Here is a 17,446-nt window from a genome sequence, read left to right as displayed (position 1 = left end):
TCAAAAGGGGAATGAGAGCAAGGGTTTGGGGTCTGCACAGCTGGAGGCTTTTCATAGCTGCCAAAGCAGTGATCTCTTTCCTTTTTTGGCATGAGGAATTGAACCCAGAGGGGCTTAACCACTAAGCCACATCCCCAGCCTTTCTTAAAAAAAATTTATTTTGAGATGGTCTCACTAAGTTGCCTAGGGCATAACCAAGTTGCTGAGGCTGGCTTTGAACTTGTGATCCTCCTACCTCAGCCTCCTGAGCTGCTGGGATTACAGGTGTGTGCCACTATGCACAAGCCCAAAGCAGGTGATCTTGATCAGGTGTGGTCTGTCCATCATTATCTCAGGATTGGTCAGGCAGGCCTTGTTGAGATAAGGAAGGTACTGTTGCCTGTGGGTAGGGGAGTGAGGAGCTTGGATTCATCACAAGATGCTCATCAGATAACACTTTGTTCCTGGAATCGAAGGTGACATGGAATAAAGGAGATGGATATAAAATGTAGGCAGAGATGCAAAGTCTTCAATCCTGCTTTTAGGAATCCTTTGGACATTTGCAGTTTTATATATATATATATATATATATATCTTTGTTTTATATTTTATTTTATTTTTTTAGAGAGAGAGGAGAGAGGAGAGAGAGAGAAAATTTTTTTTTTAATATTTATTTTTTAGTTTTCGGCAGTCATAACATCTTTGTATGTGGTGCTGAGGATCGAACCCGGGTCACACACACATGCCAGGCGAGCGCGCTACCGCTTGAGCCACATCCCCAGCCCTTTGTTTTATTTTTTTAATGTGGTGCTGAGGATTGAACCCAGCGCCTCACGCATGCCAGGTGAGCACACTACCACTTGAACCACATCCCCAGCCCCTGGACATTTGCAGTCTTAAGACTTAAGAGTCTTAAGTCCTTGTTATAACAACAGTCGTCAAACCAGAACCTTGAGCCTGCTTTCCTGAACATCAAATCTATTACCTTTGACATCTTGGGAAACTCAGAGGGACTCTAGGTGGGAGGACAGTACTTCAGAGATGTTTTCATGAGGCCGTCACCTGCAGCAGTGGGGTCCCAGGAAGCTCCCCACCTGGGGCAGCTCAGAGGAAGCTGAGGTTCTAGAATCCAGGCCCAATGGACCAGGGAAGAGAAAAGAGGGATGCAGAGTCAGATAGACATTTCCCCTCTTAATACTCCCCCTCCCCAATTTCACTGCCTATGTTCCTTCTTCAACTTTAACACCTGCAGGAAGGCGCCTGTGGTACTGCAGTGTAGGGTCACAAAGAAGTTCGTCCTGTAGGAAAGAATCCAGACATTTCAACGTTCCAGAGACACGTGTGGCCACAGGCATGGAAGAAGGAAAGAAGGTCCCACACACTGTGGAAGCAGGGCAGCCTCTGCATGGGCTACTTAACTGCAGCTCAAACTCAAAAGTGAGTGGCAAGGGAATTAGAGGTAAAGTGTGTAAACTTAGCAGTTCCTTGTTAGATAGACGGCTACTGACAAAAGAAGAAAAAACTCAGAGTTTTGTGACCTTTACTCACAGTGTGACACAGTGAAAGTACACTTTCACTGGACTTATCACCGTCTTCCTCTTCTGGGAAAGATGGAAGCACCATTTACAGACTGTGTCATTTTGAGTGAACCCTTTTTTGGCACTGGGGATTTGGTCCCAATTGTGATTTACCACTGAGCTACAACTCCAGCCATTTTATTCTTTTTTAGTTTGAGACAGGGTCTCGCTAGGTTTCTGAGGGACTCCCTAAATTGCTGAGGCCGGGCCAGTCACTTCTGATACTTGCGTTTTACGTAATTAAAAGGGCAGAAGAGAGGCTGAGGGAGTAGCTCAGGGGAAAGCACGCACTTAGAGGCCCTGATTTCAAACCCCAGCAGCTAAAATCAATACTGCATGATTGTGTTTAGCTCCCAGGACTATTGCAAGGATCACGATACTATTTGTAAAACATCCATCAATGCAAATAATCCAGTGCAATGATTCTCAGCACTGCCTCGCCTTAGAATCACCTGCAGAACGGACACACACCCTCCGCAGACAGGCTAGTTTTAAATCTTCCCGATAAGAGCGCTACCCGCTCTTCTGGGGGGGGGGGAGGGGAAATGATATGCAGCCAGGGATACAAACTAGTAACTTAGCTGAAGAAGCTGCGCAGGGGGCTAAGGTAAACAGCCCCGAGCAAAGGTGAGGCTGCCCGCGTTCATCGCCAAGCAAATATATCGGAAGCGCAGGAGCTCTTCCTCGCGCAGCGAGGAGGTGCAGATTCCAGCACCCGCACGTTGAGACGGCGAGGCCACGGGGCGGTGGAAGACCGCAACCGCCCTTTCGCCTCCACGACTGAGACCACACCAGAAATTCCCGGGAATTCCTTCTTCCTCCGATCCCATTGGTCTCAGTCTTTGGTCACCTGACTCGTCCTACCAACCAGAGAAGGCAGAATCAGTACTTCCGCTTTCTGTACGTTAACCAACCACTACGCCCGCCCTTCCAGTATCCTGATTGGCTGGCTCCTCCCAAGTCGCCAGTTTATTGGCCAGCGCCTCGGGGCCGCGATCCAGCGGGTCCGAGGGCTGTGTCAGACCGCAGCGGCCATGGCGTCCTATTTCGACGAGCACGACTGCGAGCCGTTGGACCGCGAGCAGGATGCCCGAACCAACATGCTGCTGGAGCTCGCAAGGTGGGCGCGGGCCGGCCGGGGCGGGGCCCGGGGGGCGGGGCGCCGAGGGGAAGCGGCCCAGCCCACCGCGGCTCGGGCCCAGGCGCTCCTGGAGGGCCGTGCGTGGCCTGGGCTACTCCCCCGAAGTGCCGGGGTGTTCGGATCAGCTGCAAGCCAGTCCCATGTGCTTTTTATCTAATAATGAGCGCCAACTGTGTACAGGGTAGCTGTTATTACTGCTAGTTGGGAATTGAATCCAGGGTCGCTCAACCACTAGCTACGCTCCTAGCCCGTTTTAGTTTTTATTTTGAGTCAAGGTCTTGCTAAGTTGCCTAGGACCTCACTAAGTTGCTGAAGCCGGCATTGAACTTACATCCTCCTACCTCAGCCTCTCTGGTCGCTGGGATTACAGGCGTGCAACACTGCACCTGGCCCTTTTTATTTTTAAAATTTTGTGTGTGTACACACACACATCACACACATTTTTTGGTACTGGGCACATTTTTTTGGGATATATTTTTGGTAGTGGGGATAGATCCTGGGGTCTCAGGGGGATGCTGGAAAACACTCTACCACCCAGCTATACCCCGAGTCCCTCTCTCTTGATACAAGGTCTTGGTAAGTTACTGAGGCTGGCCTTGAAAGTGTCATCCTCCTGAGTTTTGGGATTACAGGATTGCTAGTGTCTGGGTACCAGGCTGGGCAGGGTATTTGTGTGTTTGTCCTCAGTTACTTTGGGGGCAAAGAGGAAGTGTGGCTTTTCTTGGTTCTGACCTTGCAGCCTCCTCCCAGGTCTCTCTTCAATAGGATGGATCTTGAAGACTTGGGACTGGTCGTAGACTGGGATCACCACCTGCCTCCACCAGCTGCCAAGGCTGTGGTGGAGAGCCTCCCCAGGACAGTCATCAGTGGCTCTCAGGCTGGTGAGAACATCACATCCTTCTGCTGTCCGGGCAGGTCTGCAGACTGTGGTCTGGCCCTTCAGTGTTCCAGACCCCCACTGGGGCAAGCCTGCCCTTCGGGAGTGGGAGCTGGGTGGGGGAGCCTGCAGCCGCTCTCCTGATCAGCACTCCCTCCTCAAGAGCTCAAGTGCCCCGTGTGTCTTTTGGAATTTGAGGAGCAGGAGACTGTCATTGAGATGCCTTGCCATCACCTCTTCCATTCCAACTGCATTCTGCCCTGGCTGAGCAAGGTACTGCTTCCTTCCTTCCTATCATCAGTTCTTAGGGTTTTTTCTGGGATCAAAGAACAGTGGAGTAGGGGTTGGGGAGCTGGGGAGGGTGATTAGCTTGTGAATGAGACCAGACTTGGGCTGAAACATAACCTACTTTTCCCAGACAAATTCCTGCCCCCTGTGCCGCCACGAGCTGCCCACTGATGATGATACATACGAGGAGCATAGACGAGATAAGGTAGGAGCTGGTGAGGGCTATCATGGGTCCTTGGCCTGGCCCCGCTGTGCTCATTCTCCTCCTCAGCAGGCTGGGCTAGGCCTTTGGATTCCCTGGCTTTGGCCACCTTTCCAGTGATCACTAAAGGAACAGAAATCTCAAGAGTGCAGAAGCTAGGGGCCCAACATGAGATCCAGTCCTGTGGTTGCTGCCCATCCCTCCCCGTGGGTCTTCAGGCTGGCCCTGCCTGTGTTCCCTCTGTCTTTCAGGCTCGAAAGCAGCAGCAGCAGCACCGCCTGGAGAACCTCCATGGGGCCATGTACACGTGAGGCAGCTGGGCTGAGTGCCCACCCTCCACAGCGTCTCCCTCCACACCTGAACCCTCATTAAACGTGTCTTTGCCCACCTGCGACTGCATTGTTCACAGGCTGGGGCAGGGGCTGGTGTCCTCTACCAGGTCCCTGTTGCTCTTGGGTGAGGTGGTGCTGAACAGCAGAAGGTGCCAGGCTGCATTTCCCTCCCCAGCGGCCTGTCTGGACTCAGGGTGGTGGAGCTCAGGTAAAGAGCCTGCCACCAGGCAGCCAAGGTTTGGCCTGTACGGGTGGTTGGAAGGCACAGTCTGCCAGGGCCTGTACCCCGCAGCTATTTAAAGCTGATAAACTAACCTGCACTTCCCTCCCCCCACTGCAATTTCTAGTTAACCTTGGAACCTTCAGTTAACCTTGGAATCCTAGAGTGTTCTTTAGCACCAGAGAGAAAATTGCTTTTAACATTTTAAAAGTTGCTCTGTATCCTTCCCTCCCCATATCCCCCTACCTTAGAATCAAAGTTCAAACCAGACTGAGTGGGGGAAGGAAGTGAGGCTGTCAGGCCAGGTCAGGACTTTAGACAGTTTAGAGGCACAGGAAGGGTTTCAAGCTCTGATGGGTCCTTGGATAGTGTCTGGCATCCTTGGTTCCTGACAGCCCTGCTCTTAAAGAGCTGTGTATATTCTGGGCTCTCTCTGGGGGCAGGGGTTAGGGAAAGCCATCCGGATTATGCTCCCCCTTATTCCAGAAGAGACTACAACATGCAAATTAGAATTCTTTTAATAGATATAAAAAAAGTACTAAAATACCCATGTGGTTCTGCTGTGTTATTTGCCCTAAAGGAAGTGAGGGGCAGAGTGAAGATCCAGTGCAGCTCAGGGGCCCATGGCGGGCCTTCCTGTAGGCTAAGGCGTGCTCTTCCCATCCCTAGACTCGTCCTCCCTGCTGTCCCCAGCCCCCAATTCCTGCAGCAGGAAGCCCCAGTGGTCTGGCTGTGGCACTGGGAGAAGGCACCTGAGGGCTGGCTGGAGGGGAGGACTGGCTGAGCACAAAGCAGCTCTGCGGCACACGCATGGCCACTTCTCCCAGGCGAGGACGCCCAGATCCCAACAGAATACTTTCTAACAATGGTTTTTGGTACAAAGTAAATGCAAAGATGAGGGGTGCTGCAGAGCTGGCCAGCCCCCCTCCAGGACTCAGATCATGGCGATGCTCTCGGGGGCACAGTTGAGGTGTGTGGAGGTGCTGCTGCTGCCCGAGGACTTGCAGGCCCGGCCAGGGACAGGCTGCAGAGCGGCCACCAGAGTGTCTGAGGACACTGCCCCAAACTCATAGCTGAAGGTGCCATAGAAAATGAGGATATCGATGACGAACACCCACTCACACAGGGCTGCCCCATGCTGTAACTGGGAGCTCTCGTGGACAAAGAAGACGCCACCTGGAACACTGCTAAGGAAGGGCTCAGGAGGCTGTGTGGGGACCTGGCAGCACCCCTTCTGCAGTCCCACACATTGATCAGGCTGGGACAAGGGTCAGGCCTCCCCATGGACAGTGTGGACTGGAATCTACTAGGCCCACCCCATCTAGGAGGAGAAAGGAACTAATGGGTGAGTTCCTGGCCACACCGTCTTAGAAGGATATTGAGGACCAGGGTGACGAAGGCGATGGCAGCCAGCACACTGCGCAGGTAGGCCACCACCAGGTCCAGGGGGGTGGTGGCTCCATGGTAGGACAGGGCACAGTGCAGGCAGACAAAGAGCAGTCCTGCAGGGAAGGCCACACCAGCTCCCACGTAGTGCAGAGGCTTGGCATGGTCCACCTGACAAGGCAGAGGCCCATCGTAAGGTCCCCCCACATCCATAGAGCTGGCGCCTGAGTCCAGGAGTGCTCTACCAGGGAGCCATATCCCCAGCCCTTATTTTTTGAGATGGGATCTTGCTAAGTTGCTGAGGCTGGCCTCAAACTTGAAATCTTCTTGCCTCTGCCTCCCAAGCTGCTGAGATTACAAGTATGTGCTAACGTGCAGGCCCTCCTGTCCCTCCCAGCCCCTCTCCTCCACCTCCACCTTGAGGTGGTGCCCCTGCAGGCAGTCAGGCCCTACTAGGGGAAGTCCATAGGGTGTTGGGGGGCACCTGAAAGTTGCCAACCACCACGAGGCCCGCGGCGTTGGTGCAGCCTGTGATGAGCGCTGTGGTGTTAACCCAAGAGTGCCGGCTCTGCTCCAGGAGCTGCCCATACCGCAGGAGGCAGATGAGGGCCACTGGGAGAGGAGACACTGCTGGGGCCAGCCTGGCACTTCCCGCCAGTCCTGCCCCTTCCAAGGCCCTTCTGAGGGCCCAAAGGGGACAGACAAGGCTGGGACTGGCAAGTAGCTGGGGTGGCAGTGTGGGAGCTGGCCTTTGGTCTTCAAGAACAGGAGAGCTGCTGCCCCTCTGGTCTCCCCTTGGAGGATGGCTGAGGAGCAAGGGCTTCTGGGCCTTCCTGAAGAGTGTAGGGGCTGACTGGACTGGTGAGGTGGGGCTGAGGTACCACTCACCCATGAAAGCTCCCACGTTCCCAATGAGGCTGAAGAGGCAGCTCTCGGGGGGGTAGGTGCCGCATTTGCTGTGGAGGGAAGGATGGCATGAGGCAGCAGCACTGGCCAGCCCCTCTGTCCCCTGCTTCCTTGGTCTGCCTGCTCCTCAGTGGGCAAAGCACTGAGTGATGAGGAGGGCTAGTGAGCCCCATAAACACTGGCCCCAGACTGAGCCCCCAGCAGAGCCCTGTGTGGAGCAATTAAGGGGTTCCCTGGGGTACCCTGGAGTGCTGGTGAGCTGAGTCCCTGCTAAGGCCTCTGGCTGGGCAACCAAGGATGTCAGCTTAAATCCAGCTGCCTACTTACTATCTCTGACCTGCCCAATAACTCTGAGCCTCAGTTTCCTCACCTACAACAGAAAACAGCAGCCTCCCTGCTGGGAGAATTAAGGGGCATCACACACAACGCCCTCAGCAGAGCCAGCTCCTAGCAACCAAATGGTATTAAGTAGCTCTTAGTATTACTGATGATTATTCCTGTGACCCAGGGACAGGCCTTGGTTTAAGGGCTTTCTGGAAGTCTGGGAGGATTTTGTCTCCCTGACTTACCTGATGAGGGGGACATCGTCCAAAGTACAGCAGGTCTTGGGGCCCCCTTGCTCAGCAGGGTCAGGAGAGCAGGACTCGTTGTAGGACCTGGCAGGCAGGACACTGAGTAGACTGGGGGAGGGGGTGCCCTAGGCCTCGAGGAGGACCCGCTCCCAGACCTCCCCAGCAAGGAACCAGAGCCTGCTCCCCAGAGCCTGCCTGAAGCAGAAGCCAGAGGGGTGAAGGGATGGTGGAAGGTGGGCAGACGGGCAGGAAGCTGTGCCTGGGACCAACGTCAGAGAGCGAGGCCCAGGGCCTGCGCCCAGCTGTGCAGCAGAGGGCCCAGGAGGGGACAGATGAAGGGAGCTCTAGAGCGAGCTGCCTGCGGAGCACTGCATACCAGTTCTCCACGGGACACACGTGGCGGTTCATCACGGCCATGGCATACCTGTGGGAGGAGAACCGTCACCCTGTGGACAGTCCCTCCTGGCCCAGCCACCCCCTGCCTCTCCATCTTGACTGCTGGCCCCATCCAGGCTGTCGGCCTTGCTGGGGACTTGGGCCGGGATTGCAGCTGGGCTGAGGCTGGGCTGAGCGTTGACTACACCAGAGCTGCGTCAGGGCCCCAGCTGGAAACCCTCTGGAAACTGCCCTGGCTACAGCCTGTCAGTCGGTTCTTGCGCTGCCCGGCAGTGGTGCCAGCTTGTCCAAGGGGCTGTGTGCCCAGGCACCAGGCCAGGCTTTGGAGGCAGCCAAAGTGACCCTGGGCACCACCCTGGAGCCTACTACAGGACAAGGGACATTGTGTGTGCCATCAAGCATCAGGTCGCTGTCCCCCGCCCCCCAGCCCCTCTTACTTACACAGTCCATATGCCAGTGATGGAGAACGCTGACAGGCTGACAGGAAGGAGGATCCAGGCGGTCATGAGGGAGGGGAGCCAGGGTGGTGGAGGTGAGGGGCGGACAGGAGGCAGGTGGGGAAGAGGGGGCGGGCCACAACCATCAGCTGCCCCGGCCTGGTGGGGAGAGAGATCGAAGTCCAGGGTCCCCTGCCAAAGCAGGGGAGGGGCGGGGGAAGGGAGGCGGTCCACACCTCGCCCCGGCCCGGTGGGCGTGCAAACTTTGGGCAGCGCCCACGCCTCAACCTGCAGCTCTCGGTACCCGCAGGGCCCCGGCGTGCCGCGCGACTCCGCGTGCAGCGGCTTCGGCAAGGGACCCCTCCCTCGCCCGAGGGCCGCGGGGCGCCCAGGGCGCGCGGGGAGAGTGCGGGGGCGCCGGGAGGGGGTTACGCACCGCGCGAGCGCCGGCCGCCGCGCCCCGCTCGGCCCTCGTGGCGCGGTCCTGGGCTGCGGCCCCCGGAGCAGCCCCGCGCGTTTAAAGGGCCGGCGGCCCCGCCCCACCGCCCCTCCGCGCCGCGCCGCCCGCCGGGACCTGCAGTCCGCGCTGCCGGGACTACAACTCCCGAGCCGCCGCGCGCCGCCGAGGCGCGTCCGCACCGGCCGCCGACCCTGCCGACCCCGCCCGGCTTTCCTCACGCGCCCTCTTCGCACGCCTGAGAACACCGAAAGCCGGCCAGAGGTCGCTGCGTCCAGGCGCTCCCCGACTGGTCAGCACCAGGGGGTGTGCGCTCTGAGCGATCCACCAGGTGCAGGGTGGTAGGGGTTCTGGTGGCCAGGTGTGGGAGGCAGGAGAGGAGGGCGAGCCCCAGACCCCGGGAGGAGGAGGCAGGGTTGTGCGGGCTAAGCTATCCACTAGCGTCACCGTAACGTAGAGGCCAAGGACATTCTTTTCATGACTGAAAGGCAGGAATGCTTGCTTTCACATACCGCAAGTGTGCCTGGGTCTGCCTGAAGGCAGCCCGGCCTGCGATGGCACTGCTGGGCGGCCATGGAGTCAGGTCACTAGCCGGTCCAACAGGGACGGCCAGCGCTCAGGGGCAAGAGGCGGCCACATAGGTGAGGCAAAGGTTATGTGCACAAACAGGGCCCCAGAATGCAAGGAAACAGCAGAAGAAACTGCAATGGCGAAGAGAAACCTTTTTGGACCCCACTGGGGGTAGAAATGGAACCTACACCCAAAGAAGGTGGACATGGGGAGTCCTTTTCCGGCTCACATCAGGCGTAGGAGTTAAAGCAGGGTCAAGAAATAAGGCTGCATGGTGGCCTAAGCCTGAAATCCCAGCGCTAGGGAGGCTAAGGCAGGAGGATGGCAAGTTCAAAGCCAGCCTCAGCAATTTAGTGAGGCCCTAAGCAACTTAGTGAAATCCTGTATCAAAATAAAATACAAAAGGGGATGTGGCTCAGTGGTTAAGTGCCCCTGGGTTCAATCCCTGGTATATATAAAAAAAAGTATGGCTATAATGTGAAATAAAAACTAGTGTGGCTGTGGCAGATGTAGTGGTGCCTGGCCTGTGACCCTCCTGACTCTGGAGGCTGAAGCCAGCTTGGCCAACTTAGGAGACTCTTGTTTCAAAAAACAAAAACAACTCAAAAACCTGGCTGAACTAGGGGACATAAAATCAGACTACCTTTGGCTGGTCCCAAGGTCAAAGGGGTGCCTGTTTGTCTTTATTTATTTAGCAGCACTGGGGATTATAGCCAGTCCTTCATTTTTGAGACAGGGTCTCACTAAGCTGCCTGGGCTGGCCTTGAACTTGTGATCCTCCTGCTTCAGCCTCCTAGGTTGCTGGGTTACAGGTGTGGCCACCATCCTTGCCAAGCTTCGTGGTTTTCAACACTTACTGTGCTCCTGTTGAGCTGGGTCTGCACCACTGTCCAATCACCAGGCTGAGAGGACTCCTCAGATTCAACTGGCTGTTCTAATATGACGTGGGGTATAAGGCATTAGCATTCTGGAGCTGTGACACTGGAGGCACTTTTAGGCTTAATATGACAATCCCAATGCTCCTAAACTAGAATAAGTCCAAGCTAGAGCTCCCTACTACAAAGGGTCTCCTTCTGAGTACCTGGTGGGGCAAATCAGATGTTTCCAAAACTCTCTTCTACTGCTAATGCTGAGTAGGCCTAGCTGTTGTGCTCTTAAAACAGGCAAAACAAGAGGAGATGCTAGAGTGACTTCAGGGCAGGAACTAATCTCCTCTGCCCACATAACACAAATGATTTCACAACTCTTGACAAAACAGTGCTGTAAACATAGTTTATTGGTTTAACAAAATACTGCTTTTGAAAAGTGTCTCCCATCTGGGACTTTCAAATAGTCTGTACACTGTTTTATTTACCCACAACAGCAGATACACTGGGAGCCAGAAAACACAACCAAAGCCTTTTCACACCTGGCACCTCGAAGCAGCCAGTGCAACCTGCCAGGCGGAGGAGCCCTTCACTCAGCAGGTCCTCACTTCTACCTCACTCCAACTCCTGGGGAAACTTGGGGTGGGTACCTATGGCTTCTTGGTCATGTGATTCCTGGAGGACAGGACAGGAATTTAGAGGAGTTAAAGTATGTCAAATACTGGTCAGCATCCCATGGTGATTTTCCCAAAGGCTGAGACAAGAGGGGACTCCATTCTCATTCCTCATTTGATAAGCAAAGGCCTCATTTAAATTGTGAACCATCAGGGAACCCAGCACCCTGAGTTCATGGATCTTGCCAAATTCACAGCAGGTTGGGCACTCACCACCCAAGGGCTTCCTCCTATCCTGTGGACTCATCTCCGATTGGCAGTCTCCTGTCCAGAGAGGCTCTTCCTGTGAGTGTTAGCCTACTGGCTGGTGGGGCTTGGGGTTCCCACCTCACACAGCTTTCCTTTCCTTTCCCTGTGCTGCACTCCAAGGCCTCCTGCTTGCCAGTGGGCTGCAACTCCGGCTTCACAGCTCACTGAAGCACAGTTCCAAGACCTTGCATGATGGCTACCTCCTCTTGGTAATCACCCTTTGTGGCCCAGGAAACAAAAGCTTTAAAATTCGGGCTTAACCTCAGTTAAGAACAGAGGGAGGAACACTCCATACCCAATGGACATGCCTATCAGACTTTTCTTTAAGACAGCTGAGAACATATCTACTCAAGTGAGTGTTGCTTCACTCAGGCTAAGATTGCTGCCTCAGCACTGACTGGCAGAGGGTACTCCTCTTGTGGACAGCTCTAGAACCTGTGAGAAATGCTGTGGACATGCTCCTTCAGGCAAAGCATGAGTTTCTGAAACAGGTGCAAGCTGTCTGGAGGCAGGTTTACATAAGGTGGATAGCACCATCCTGGCCCCAGATGGACCGTGGTGGCGAGCAGTGGGGCCGAGCTCTGGGGCAGACAGCAGTATCTGCTCCAGCAGGGCAGCTCTGAAGGACCACCTCTCACTGAAGTACAGGCCTCAGCGCTTTATTTAGTCACTGTAAAAGTCATACATGTATTAGAATGCTGTCATGGGTAGAAAATATATGTCCTTGATAAACAAAAGTTCCTAAAGAAAAAAAGGGTAAAAGTAAGGACTTTCTATCCTCCTCTGCCTTAAGGGGCCTTTGTGAGACCCACATGACAAACACATAAAGGGACCCAACAGGCAATCACTAAACACTGCCTTCTTTTACCTCTTCCCCCTTCAAGAGACAGGAATGGTGCCGTGCCCCCCGACTCCTTTTGGGGCCTTCTTTCTCTATGTTCTATCATAAAACCAGGAAACAGGCAATCAAGCTGCGAGAAGACAGATACCGCCTCCCTCCCAGGGAGGCAGACTTCCAGTGAGAGCCCATGTTTCAAGTCACATATCACTTGGAGAGTTGGAAGACTAAAAAGACTGGTCCTTTCCCTGCAGGAAGAAGTGGGTAGAGTCTGGAAGGGCCCCCTTGGCCCAGGTGCTGGATGGTAGCTGACATTCTAGGTCCAAAGGCACTTTATAGCTAGATGCATAAGTAGAGGTCAGAGACTTTCTCCTCTAAAAGCAGAACTGAGCCTGGGACTAAGCTTTAAGGCACTTGGGCTAGCAATGTAGGTCTGGAGCACAGGCCCCTCTAACTTACCACCGTACTCACTTCCCAGTGTTTCTCTGATACTGCAAGTTGTGGCTCATAGTGTTTAATGTTGTAATAGTGCAGTTGAAGTAGCTGCCTTGCCCCATTCTCCAGGGGTCAGTTTTCAGGGGTGCAGGACACAAACCAACAGTGCCCTTAGGTGTTCTTTAAGAGATGGAACAGTCAGACTGATCCTGAGATCCTGTTTGTATACAGAAACCCCTGGGGATGGGTATTTTGGTTTCAGGGACTCAGTGCTCACAGGCTCACTTACAGTCCACATTTGGAGTCACTGATGTTAGTTTGATTTGCTGGGAAACCGAGGTGCTTTGGAGCTTCAGTGCACAGGATGTCTTGTAGACTTTAGACCTTAGCCTCCCCACCTCCCAAAGTGGTGCTGGGGACTGAACCCAGAGCCGGGTGCATGCTAGGCAGGTACTCTACCACTGAGCTGCACCCCTCAGTCCTCTTGTCTAACCCTGTGTTAGAATGGAGCTCAGTAGCAGTGTGCTTGCCTAGCATGCAAGAGGCCCTGGGTTTGATTCCTGGGACCATTCCAAAAAATAAAAATTCTCTACATACAGCATATTGGCAGAAGGCTTTATAAACCCTGGCTCTCCCTAACGTCTCTGCTACCAGAGCACAAGGTTCTCTAATCAAAATTCTCAAAAAATTTCAAGATAATAGGCCAGCCAAATGGGCCAACATACTATTACTGGGGCTCTACAAGACTCTTAGTTGTATATTTTTTGGAGGTAGGAAAGGAAAACACATGGGGCAGATAAGGGGCTAATTTTACTTTTTCTAGTATGGGCTTTCTTCAGGACTTTTTTTTTTTTCTGGCTACTGGGGCTCTAAACTTATGCTGATTTCCACTTTGCACATACATTCAAAACTGTTCTGGACTTTAATACCTTGTTTTGACAATTCCCCTTTAGTCTGAACAGAGAATAGTCTATTCACAACTGGGAATGGGATCAAAAGCTGGAATTGCTTAACTCTAACTAAAGCAGGATTCACTGAGATCCCCAGATTTTACAACAGCATCTTTTTCCTAGGTGGCCTATCTAAACAGCGCAAAGCAGTGGAGCATGGGAAGAAGTCATGCAAGGGGAAGAGAACAAGCTTCCAAGCAGGCCTCTCCCATCTTACTGGTGCCAGAAATATTCGGAGACCTTGTTAGAAAGGTAGATGCCCAGAACTCCCCACCAGCAAAGCCCTTAGTTGTGGAGATGCATAGTCATGTCAAGAGATGGGGTGAAAGGAACTGATGGGTTCTACCTGAGGCAAAAAGAACAAAACTTAAGCGGGGGGGGGGGGGGGGGGTGTCTAGGAAACTATGGTGGAAGCAGAAACATGAAAGAAAACGATAAAGTAACAAACACGGCTCATGGCGTGAGTGGTCAGGCATATGACCTCAGTGAGAGAGCAAGCGTATTGGCAAAAGGCTTTATAAACCCTGGCTCTCCCTAAGTTCTTAGCTTCAAGAGCACCAGGTTCTCTAATCAAAATTCTCAAAAAATTCCAAGACAATAGGCCAGCCAAATGGTCAACATACAAGAAAGAATTGCTGCAAGGGAGGTGGGCTAGGTGTAGCCCTGCAACACCCCTGTGGAGGCAGCAGCTTATAAGGGTCTCAAGATCAGACAGACAAGTCCTAGCACCGCAATGTAGGGTGGGCTCCCTAGTTAGAATTCATCCAAGTGCAGGATTCTGGCCTGGAGAGAATGCCTTCCACCTGGTCAGTGTCGGCTCTGGCGTTTGGCAATCTCCTCCTGGATACGCAACTTGAGGGCCTCTCGCATGGGCAGATCCAGAGGTGTGTGTGCTGACACTTCCTCACTCACCCTTCCTGGGTCATCGTCCTACGTGGAGGAAGAGTCAGGAAGCTCAGGGCCTCGTCTCTTGCAGAAAGGCAACCTTCCCTGTCCCCAGACAACACTCTCACAGAACTCCATTTGGCTCAAGGCTTCTTGTCAGTACCTGTCATTTCTCAGGTGTCCCCTGCAATAGTGATTCTCAACTGGGGGTCACAATGATGATTCTCCCACTGAGAATCACCAAGACAGAACTGAGATGTGCTCTTGAGCATCGCCTGGCAGTTCTGTGCTCTCACGTGGGGCAATCTTCACACTGGCCCTGAGGCAAACAGTGGCGCTGGGTCTGGAAGTGATTTCTACCACAGCCCAGGACCTTCAGGTGGCAGCTGTTTCCATGAGGCGTACCTGATACACGATAACTGATGTGACCTCTCCATTGTCCGACTCGTATTCTAAGCAGAAGAGCTGATGGCCAGAAGGCTCCAGCTCGGAGCCACCACTACTGCTGCTTTCACCGGACTCCTCACAGTCTGGGTTGCCTGGGTGGGTAGAACCATCTGTAGGGATGAACCAGAATGAGAGGGAAGAAGGGATGCTGCTGAAGGGCCTGCCCACAGAGATGATGCAGGAGAACACAGGGAAGAGAGCCCTGCTCTTCTGAGGACCCCTGTGCTCGTGTGCGCTATGCTTCCAGCCAGGAGGTTTCTTACCCTTGGTATCCCTGCTCTGGGCTGGCTTGATCTTTTTACAAGGTAGATGCACAGTGCATATTTGTCCAGCAATAGAACTGGGAGGGAGTGGAAGAATGGATAAAGCTCTGCCTGGGTTCAAGTCCAGGCTTTGCTGTTTAAGAACTCTGAGGTCTTGGGCAAGTTACTCTACTTGTCTACGCCTGTTGCCAACCAACAATAAGGAAACCTGAACAGTTCTAATTCGCATTCAAAGAACGGATCTACACATGACCTAAAAGCATTTTAAACAACACTTAACAAGCTCAGTGCCACAGGTCAATTACGTGACCTGCACGTCACAAGGAAGCTGGGCAAAGGGCCATTTCTCTGGACTCCTCCGTAATTATGTTCTGGTTACTTATATTTGTGCCAGGCGTCTCTGCCGGGCAGCGGTGACACTCGCACACGACTCGGAGGGACGGGCGGTTGGCAGCCTCCTCGCCGGCTCGCAGGCCCCTCCGACCGCCGAGGCTGCAGCCGGGCCGCGGTTCTCTGGGAGGCTGTGCGGCGGGCGGCTCGGGCCTTGGCTCACCTCGGCGCCGCGGCAGGTACACCTGCAGGTCGGGCTTGCGCGGCCGCGTGGGCGCGGGCGTGTGCCGCCTCCTCGCCTTCTCCTTGGCCTGCTTCACCTTCTTGTCATAGTCGTCCCTGCGGGGAGCCGGGCGGGAGTCAGGGCCGGCGGGCCGGGCCGGGCCGGGTCAGGGGTGGCGGTGGGGCGGGGCGGTACCGAGCGATCTGGTTCCGTCGTATGTGGTGCACGAAGCCGTGGCTCATGTCCAGCCGCCCGCCGGGCCGGCAGCAGAGCCTCGGCCCGGGGCCCGGCGCCGCCTCCATTCGGAACGGCGCCGTGTGGAGCCACCGCCGGCCGTCAACGGTCCAGCCGCGGCCCCGATCCTCGCCAGGCCCGACTTCCGGCCCAGGCCCGACTTCCGGCTCGAGGCTCGACTTCCGGCCCTGGGTCTGCGGCGCGGCGCTGGGCCCCCCGCGGCTGCCGAGGAGCAGTTTTCCTTGGGACGCGATTAGCAGGAAGCGAGGGTGTCGGCCCACGGGGGACCACAGGGAAGCCCAGGGAACAAAAGGGCTGAGGCGGCGTGGCTCGGTGACAGCGCGCTTGCCTGGCACGGGCCAAGCCCCGAGTTCAGTCCTAGTGCAGAAAAAAAGGGAAAATTCGGAAAAATGCAACCCACGTGGGAGCACCCCACGTGTCACTCTTCCTGTCGCACAAACTGTGACGTTCCTTCACCAGCTTCGAGTCCTGGCAGGACGCCCTAACCCCGCTGTACACTGGAGTCACCCAGAACAGAGTGCTTGCTTCAGGCCGCGAGGCAGCACTGGGATCGCGCAGGCTTTCGGGCCCGCAGCCTGCACGGCTCACCGGTCTCTCGCGTCAGGCTCTCACTTCAAAGGTCAAAATCAGGAATTCATGTTAGAACAGGAACAAATCGTGGCCCATCTCCGCGATGGAAGCTACTGCTCAAGCAAAGAATCGAGCAGTCTGTACCCCTGCACGACACGGCCAGAGCCCGGATTCCGGAACACCGATGCCGGGCGAAAGAGCCTAGCTAGAGAGCGAGCGTAGTGGGGCCTGGGCATTGCGCTCCAGGGAGCACGGCCACTCTAGGGGACAGCAGGTCAGCAGACCGCGTGGCCTCCCTGGCGTACAAGGACAGTTTCCCTCTTTTCCTTGCGGGGATGGCTTTGCAGGTGCAACCATATGTCAGAATTTAGCAAACTGCAGACGTTAGACGTACAGCATCTTCCCTGTCAACGCACCGCAGTGGGCCAGTTCAGACAGGCAGGCGGAACTGCCTGCGCCCAGCGTTGTAAGACCCGCCCAGCGTGTGTGAGACCCGTGAGACTCCCAGCCCCGCAAACCCCCCACACCCATAAAGACGGGCAAAGGAGCTCGAGACAGCCGTGGGGTCTTCAGTGGTTGCATGGTGAACACTCCTGGCAGGGCGTTTGCAGTTTCATGATACCAAGAACCCTCTAAATGAGGAATTGTGCCGCCAGGTACCCGCACGGAGGGGTTAAGGTGGCATGCATATAGCTCCCTTTTCCTGTGAAGGTCTTGTTACAAGGTAGATGCACAGCACACATTTGTCCAGCAATAAGATTGGAAGGGAGTGGACGAGTGGACAGAGTTCTGCCTGGGTTCAAATCCAGGCTTTGCTGTTTAAGAGCTCATCAGCCTCCAAGGCGAGGAGGTTGCGCGAGGCAACCTCCGATGGCGGTTTCGAGGCATAAAGTGTCTTGAAATCTGGGTTCCAAGTACAACTGCCACTATCCAGAAAACGCAGTACTGATAAAACGTCCCTGTCTCTTAAGCAAGGAGAGCCAACAGGTCCTGAGGTCAGGCAGCTCCGCGCGCCGCACCTCCGGCGCTTCCTGGCGCGTGAATTGTCTCCGCCGGCGACTCGTAGAGCGCGTCGAGCTCGGCCGCTCCGAGGCTCCTGATTGGCCCCGTGCCGCGCGTTC

At 54.8% G+C, this 17,446-nt stretch overlaps 3 protein-coding genes across 5 annotated transcripts; 1 reads left to right on the top strand and 2 right to left on the bottom strand.

Moving 5' to 3' along the window:
- The first annotated feature begins 801 nt into the window (after nucleotides 1-801).
- Rnf181 (ring finger protein 181) lies at nucleotides 802-4,451 on the top strand. 3 transcript variants are annotated; one of them, XM_071601804.1, is made up of 7 exons: nucleotides 802-823; nucleotides 1,232-1,416; nucleotides 2,491-2,676; nucleotides 3,437-3,578; nucleotides 3,738-3,847; nucleotides 3,993-4,067; nucleotides 4,316-4,451. In XM_071601804.1, exons 1-7 carry the CDS (start codon nucleotides 817-819, stop codon nucleotides 4,373-4,375), a joined length of 765 nt encoding a protein of 254 aa, XP_071457905.1. In that variant the 5' UTR covers nucleotides 802-816; the 3' UTR covers nucleotides 4,376-4,451. The 3 variants fall into 3 exon arrangements, with proteins under 3 accessions (XP_071457905.1, XP_071457904.1, XP_027804674.2); XM_071601803.1 differs by having other exon boundaries at nucleotides 3,993-4,451; XM_027948873.3 differs by lacking the exon at nucleotides 802-823 and having other exon boundaries at nucleotides 1,284-1,416; nucleotides 3,448-3,578.
- A 665-nt stretch (nucleotides 4,452-5,116) lies between these two features.
- On the bottom strand, nucleotides 5,117-8,850 carry Tmem150a (transmembrane protein 150A). The gene is made up of 8 exons (XM_071601805.1): nucleotides 8,750-8,850; nucleotides 8,318-8,472; nucleotides 7,857-7,904; nucleotides 7,478-7,564; nucleotides 6,891-6,958; nucleotides 6,487-6,614; nucleotides 5,978-6,173; nucleotides 5,117-5,792 (listed from the first exon to the last, which is right to left on the bottom strand). The coding sequence occupies exons 2-8, from the start codon at nucleotides 8,380-8,382 to the stop codon at nucleotides 5,551-5,553; spliced, it is 834 nt and encodes a 277-aa protein (XP_071457906.1). The 5' UTR covers nucleotides 8,383-8,472; nucleotides 8,750-8,850; the 3' UTR covers nucleotides 5,117-5,550.
- A 1,748-nt stretch (nucleotides 8,851-10,598) lies between these two features.
- C14H2orf68 (chromosome 14 C2orf68 homolog) lies at nucleotides 10,599-15,912 on the bottom strand. Its single transcript, XM_027948874.2, has 4 exons — nucleotides 15,696-15,912; nucleotides 15,501-15,616; nucleotides 14,643-14,794; nucleotides 10,599-14,282 (listed from the first exon to the last, which is right to left on the bottom strand). The coding sequence occupies exons 1-4, from the start codon at nucleotides 15,800-15,802 to the stop codon at nucleotides 14,160-14,162; spliced, it is 498 nt and encodes a 165-aa protein (XP_027804675.1). The 5' UTR covers nucleotides 15,803-15,912; the 3' UTR covers nucleotides 10,599-14,159.
- Nucleotides 15,913-17,446: the final 1,534 nt, after the last annotated feature.

This window comes from Marmota flaviventris, chromosome 14 (genome assembly GCF_047511675.1).
Source record: "Marmota flaviventris isolate mMarFla1 chromosome 14, mMarFla1.hap1, whole genome shotgun sequence".
In the NCBI taxonomy this organism is placed as follows: domain Eukaryota; kingdom Metazoa; phylum Chordata; class Mammalia; order Rodentia; family Sciuridae; genus Marmota; species Marmota flaviventris.
Note: the sequence above shows the minus strand (reverse complement) of the source record. Positions and strands in the feature narration are given on the sequence as shown.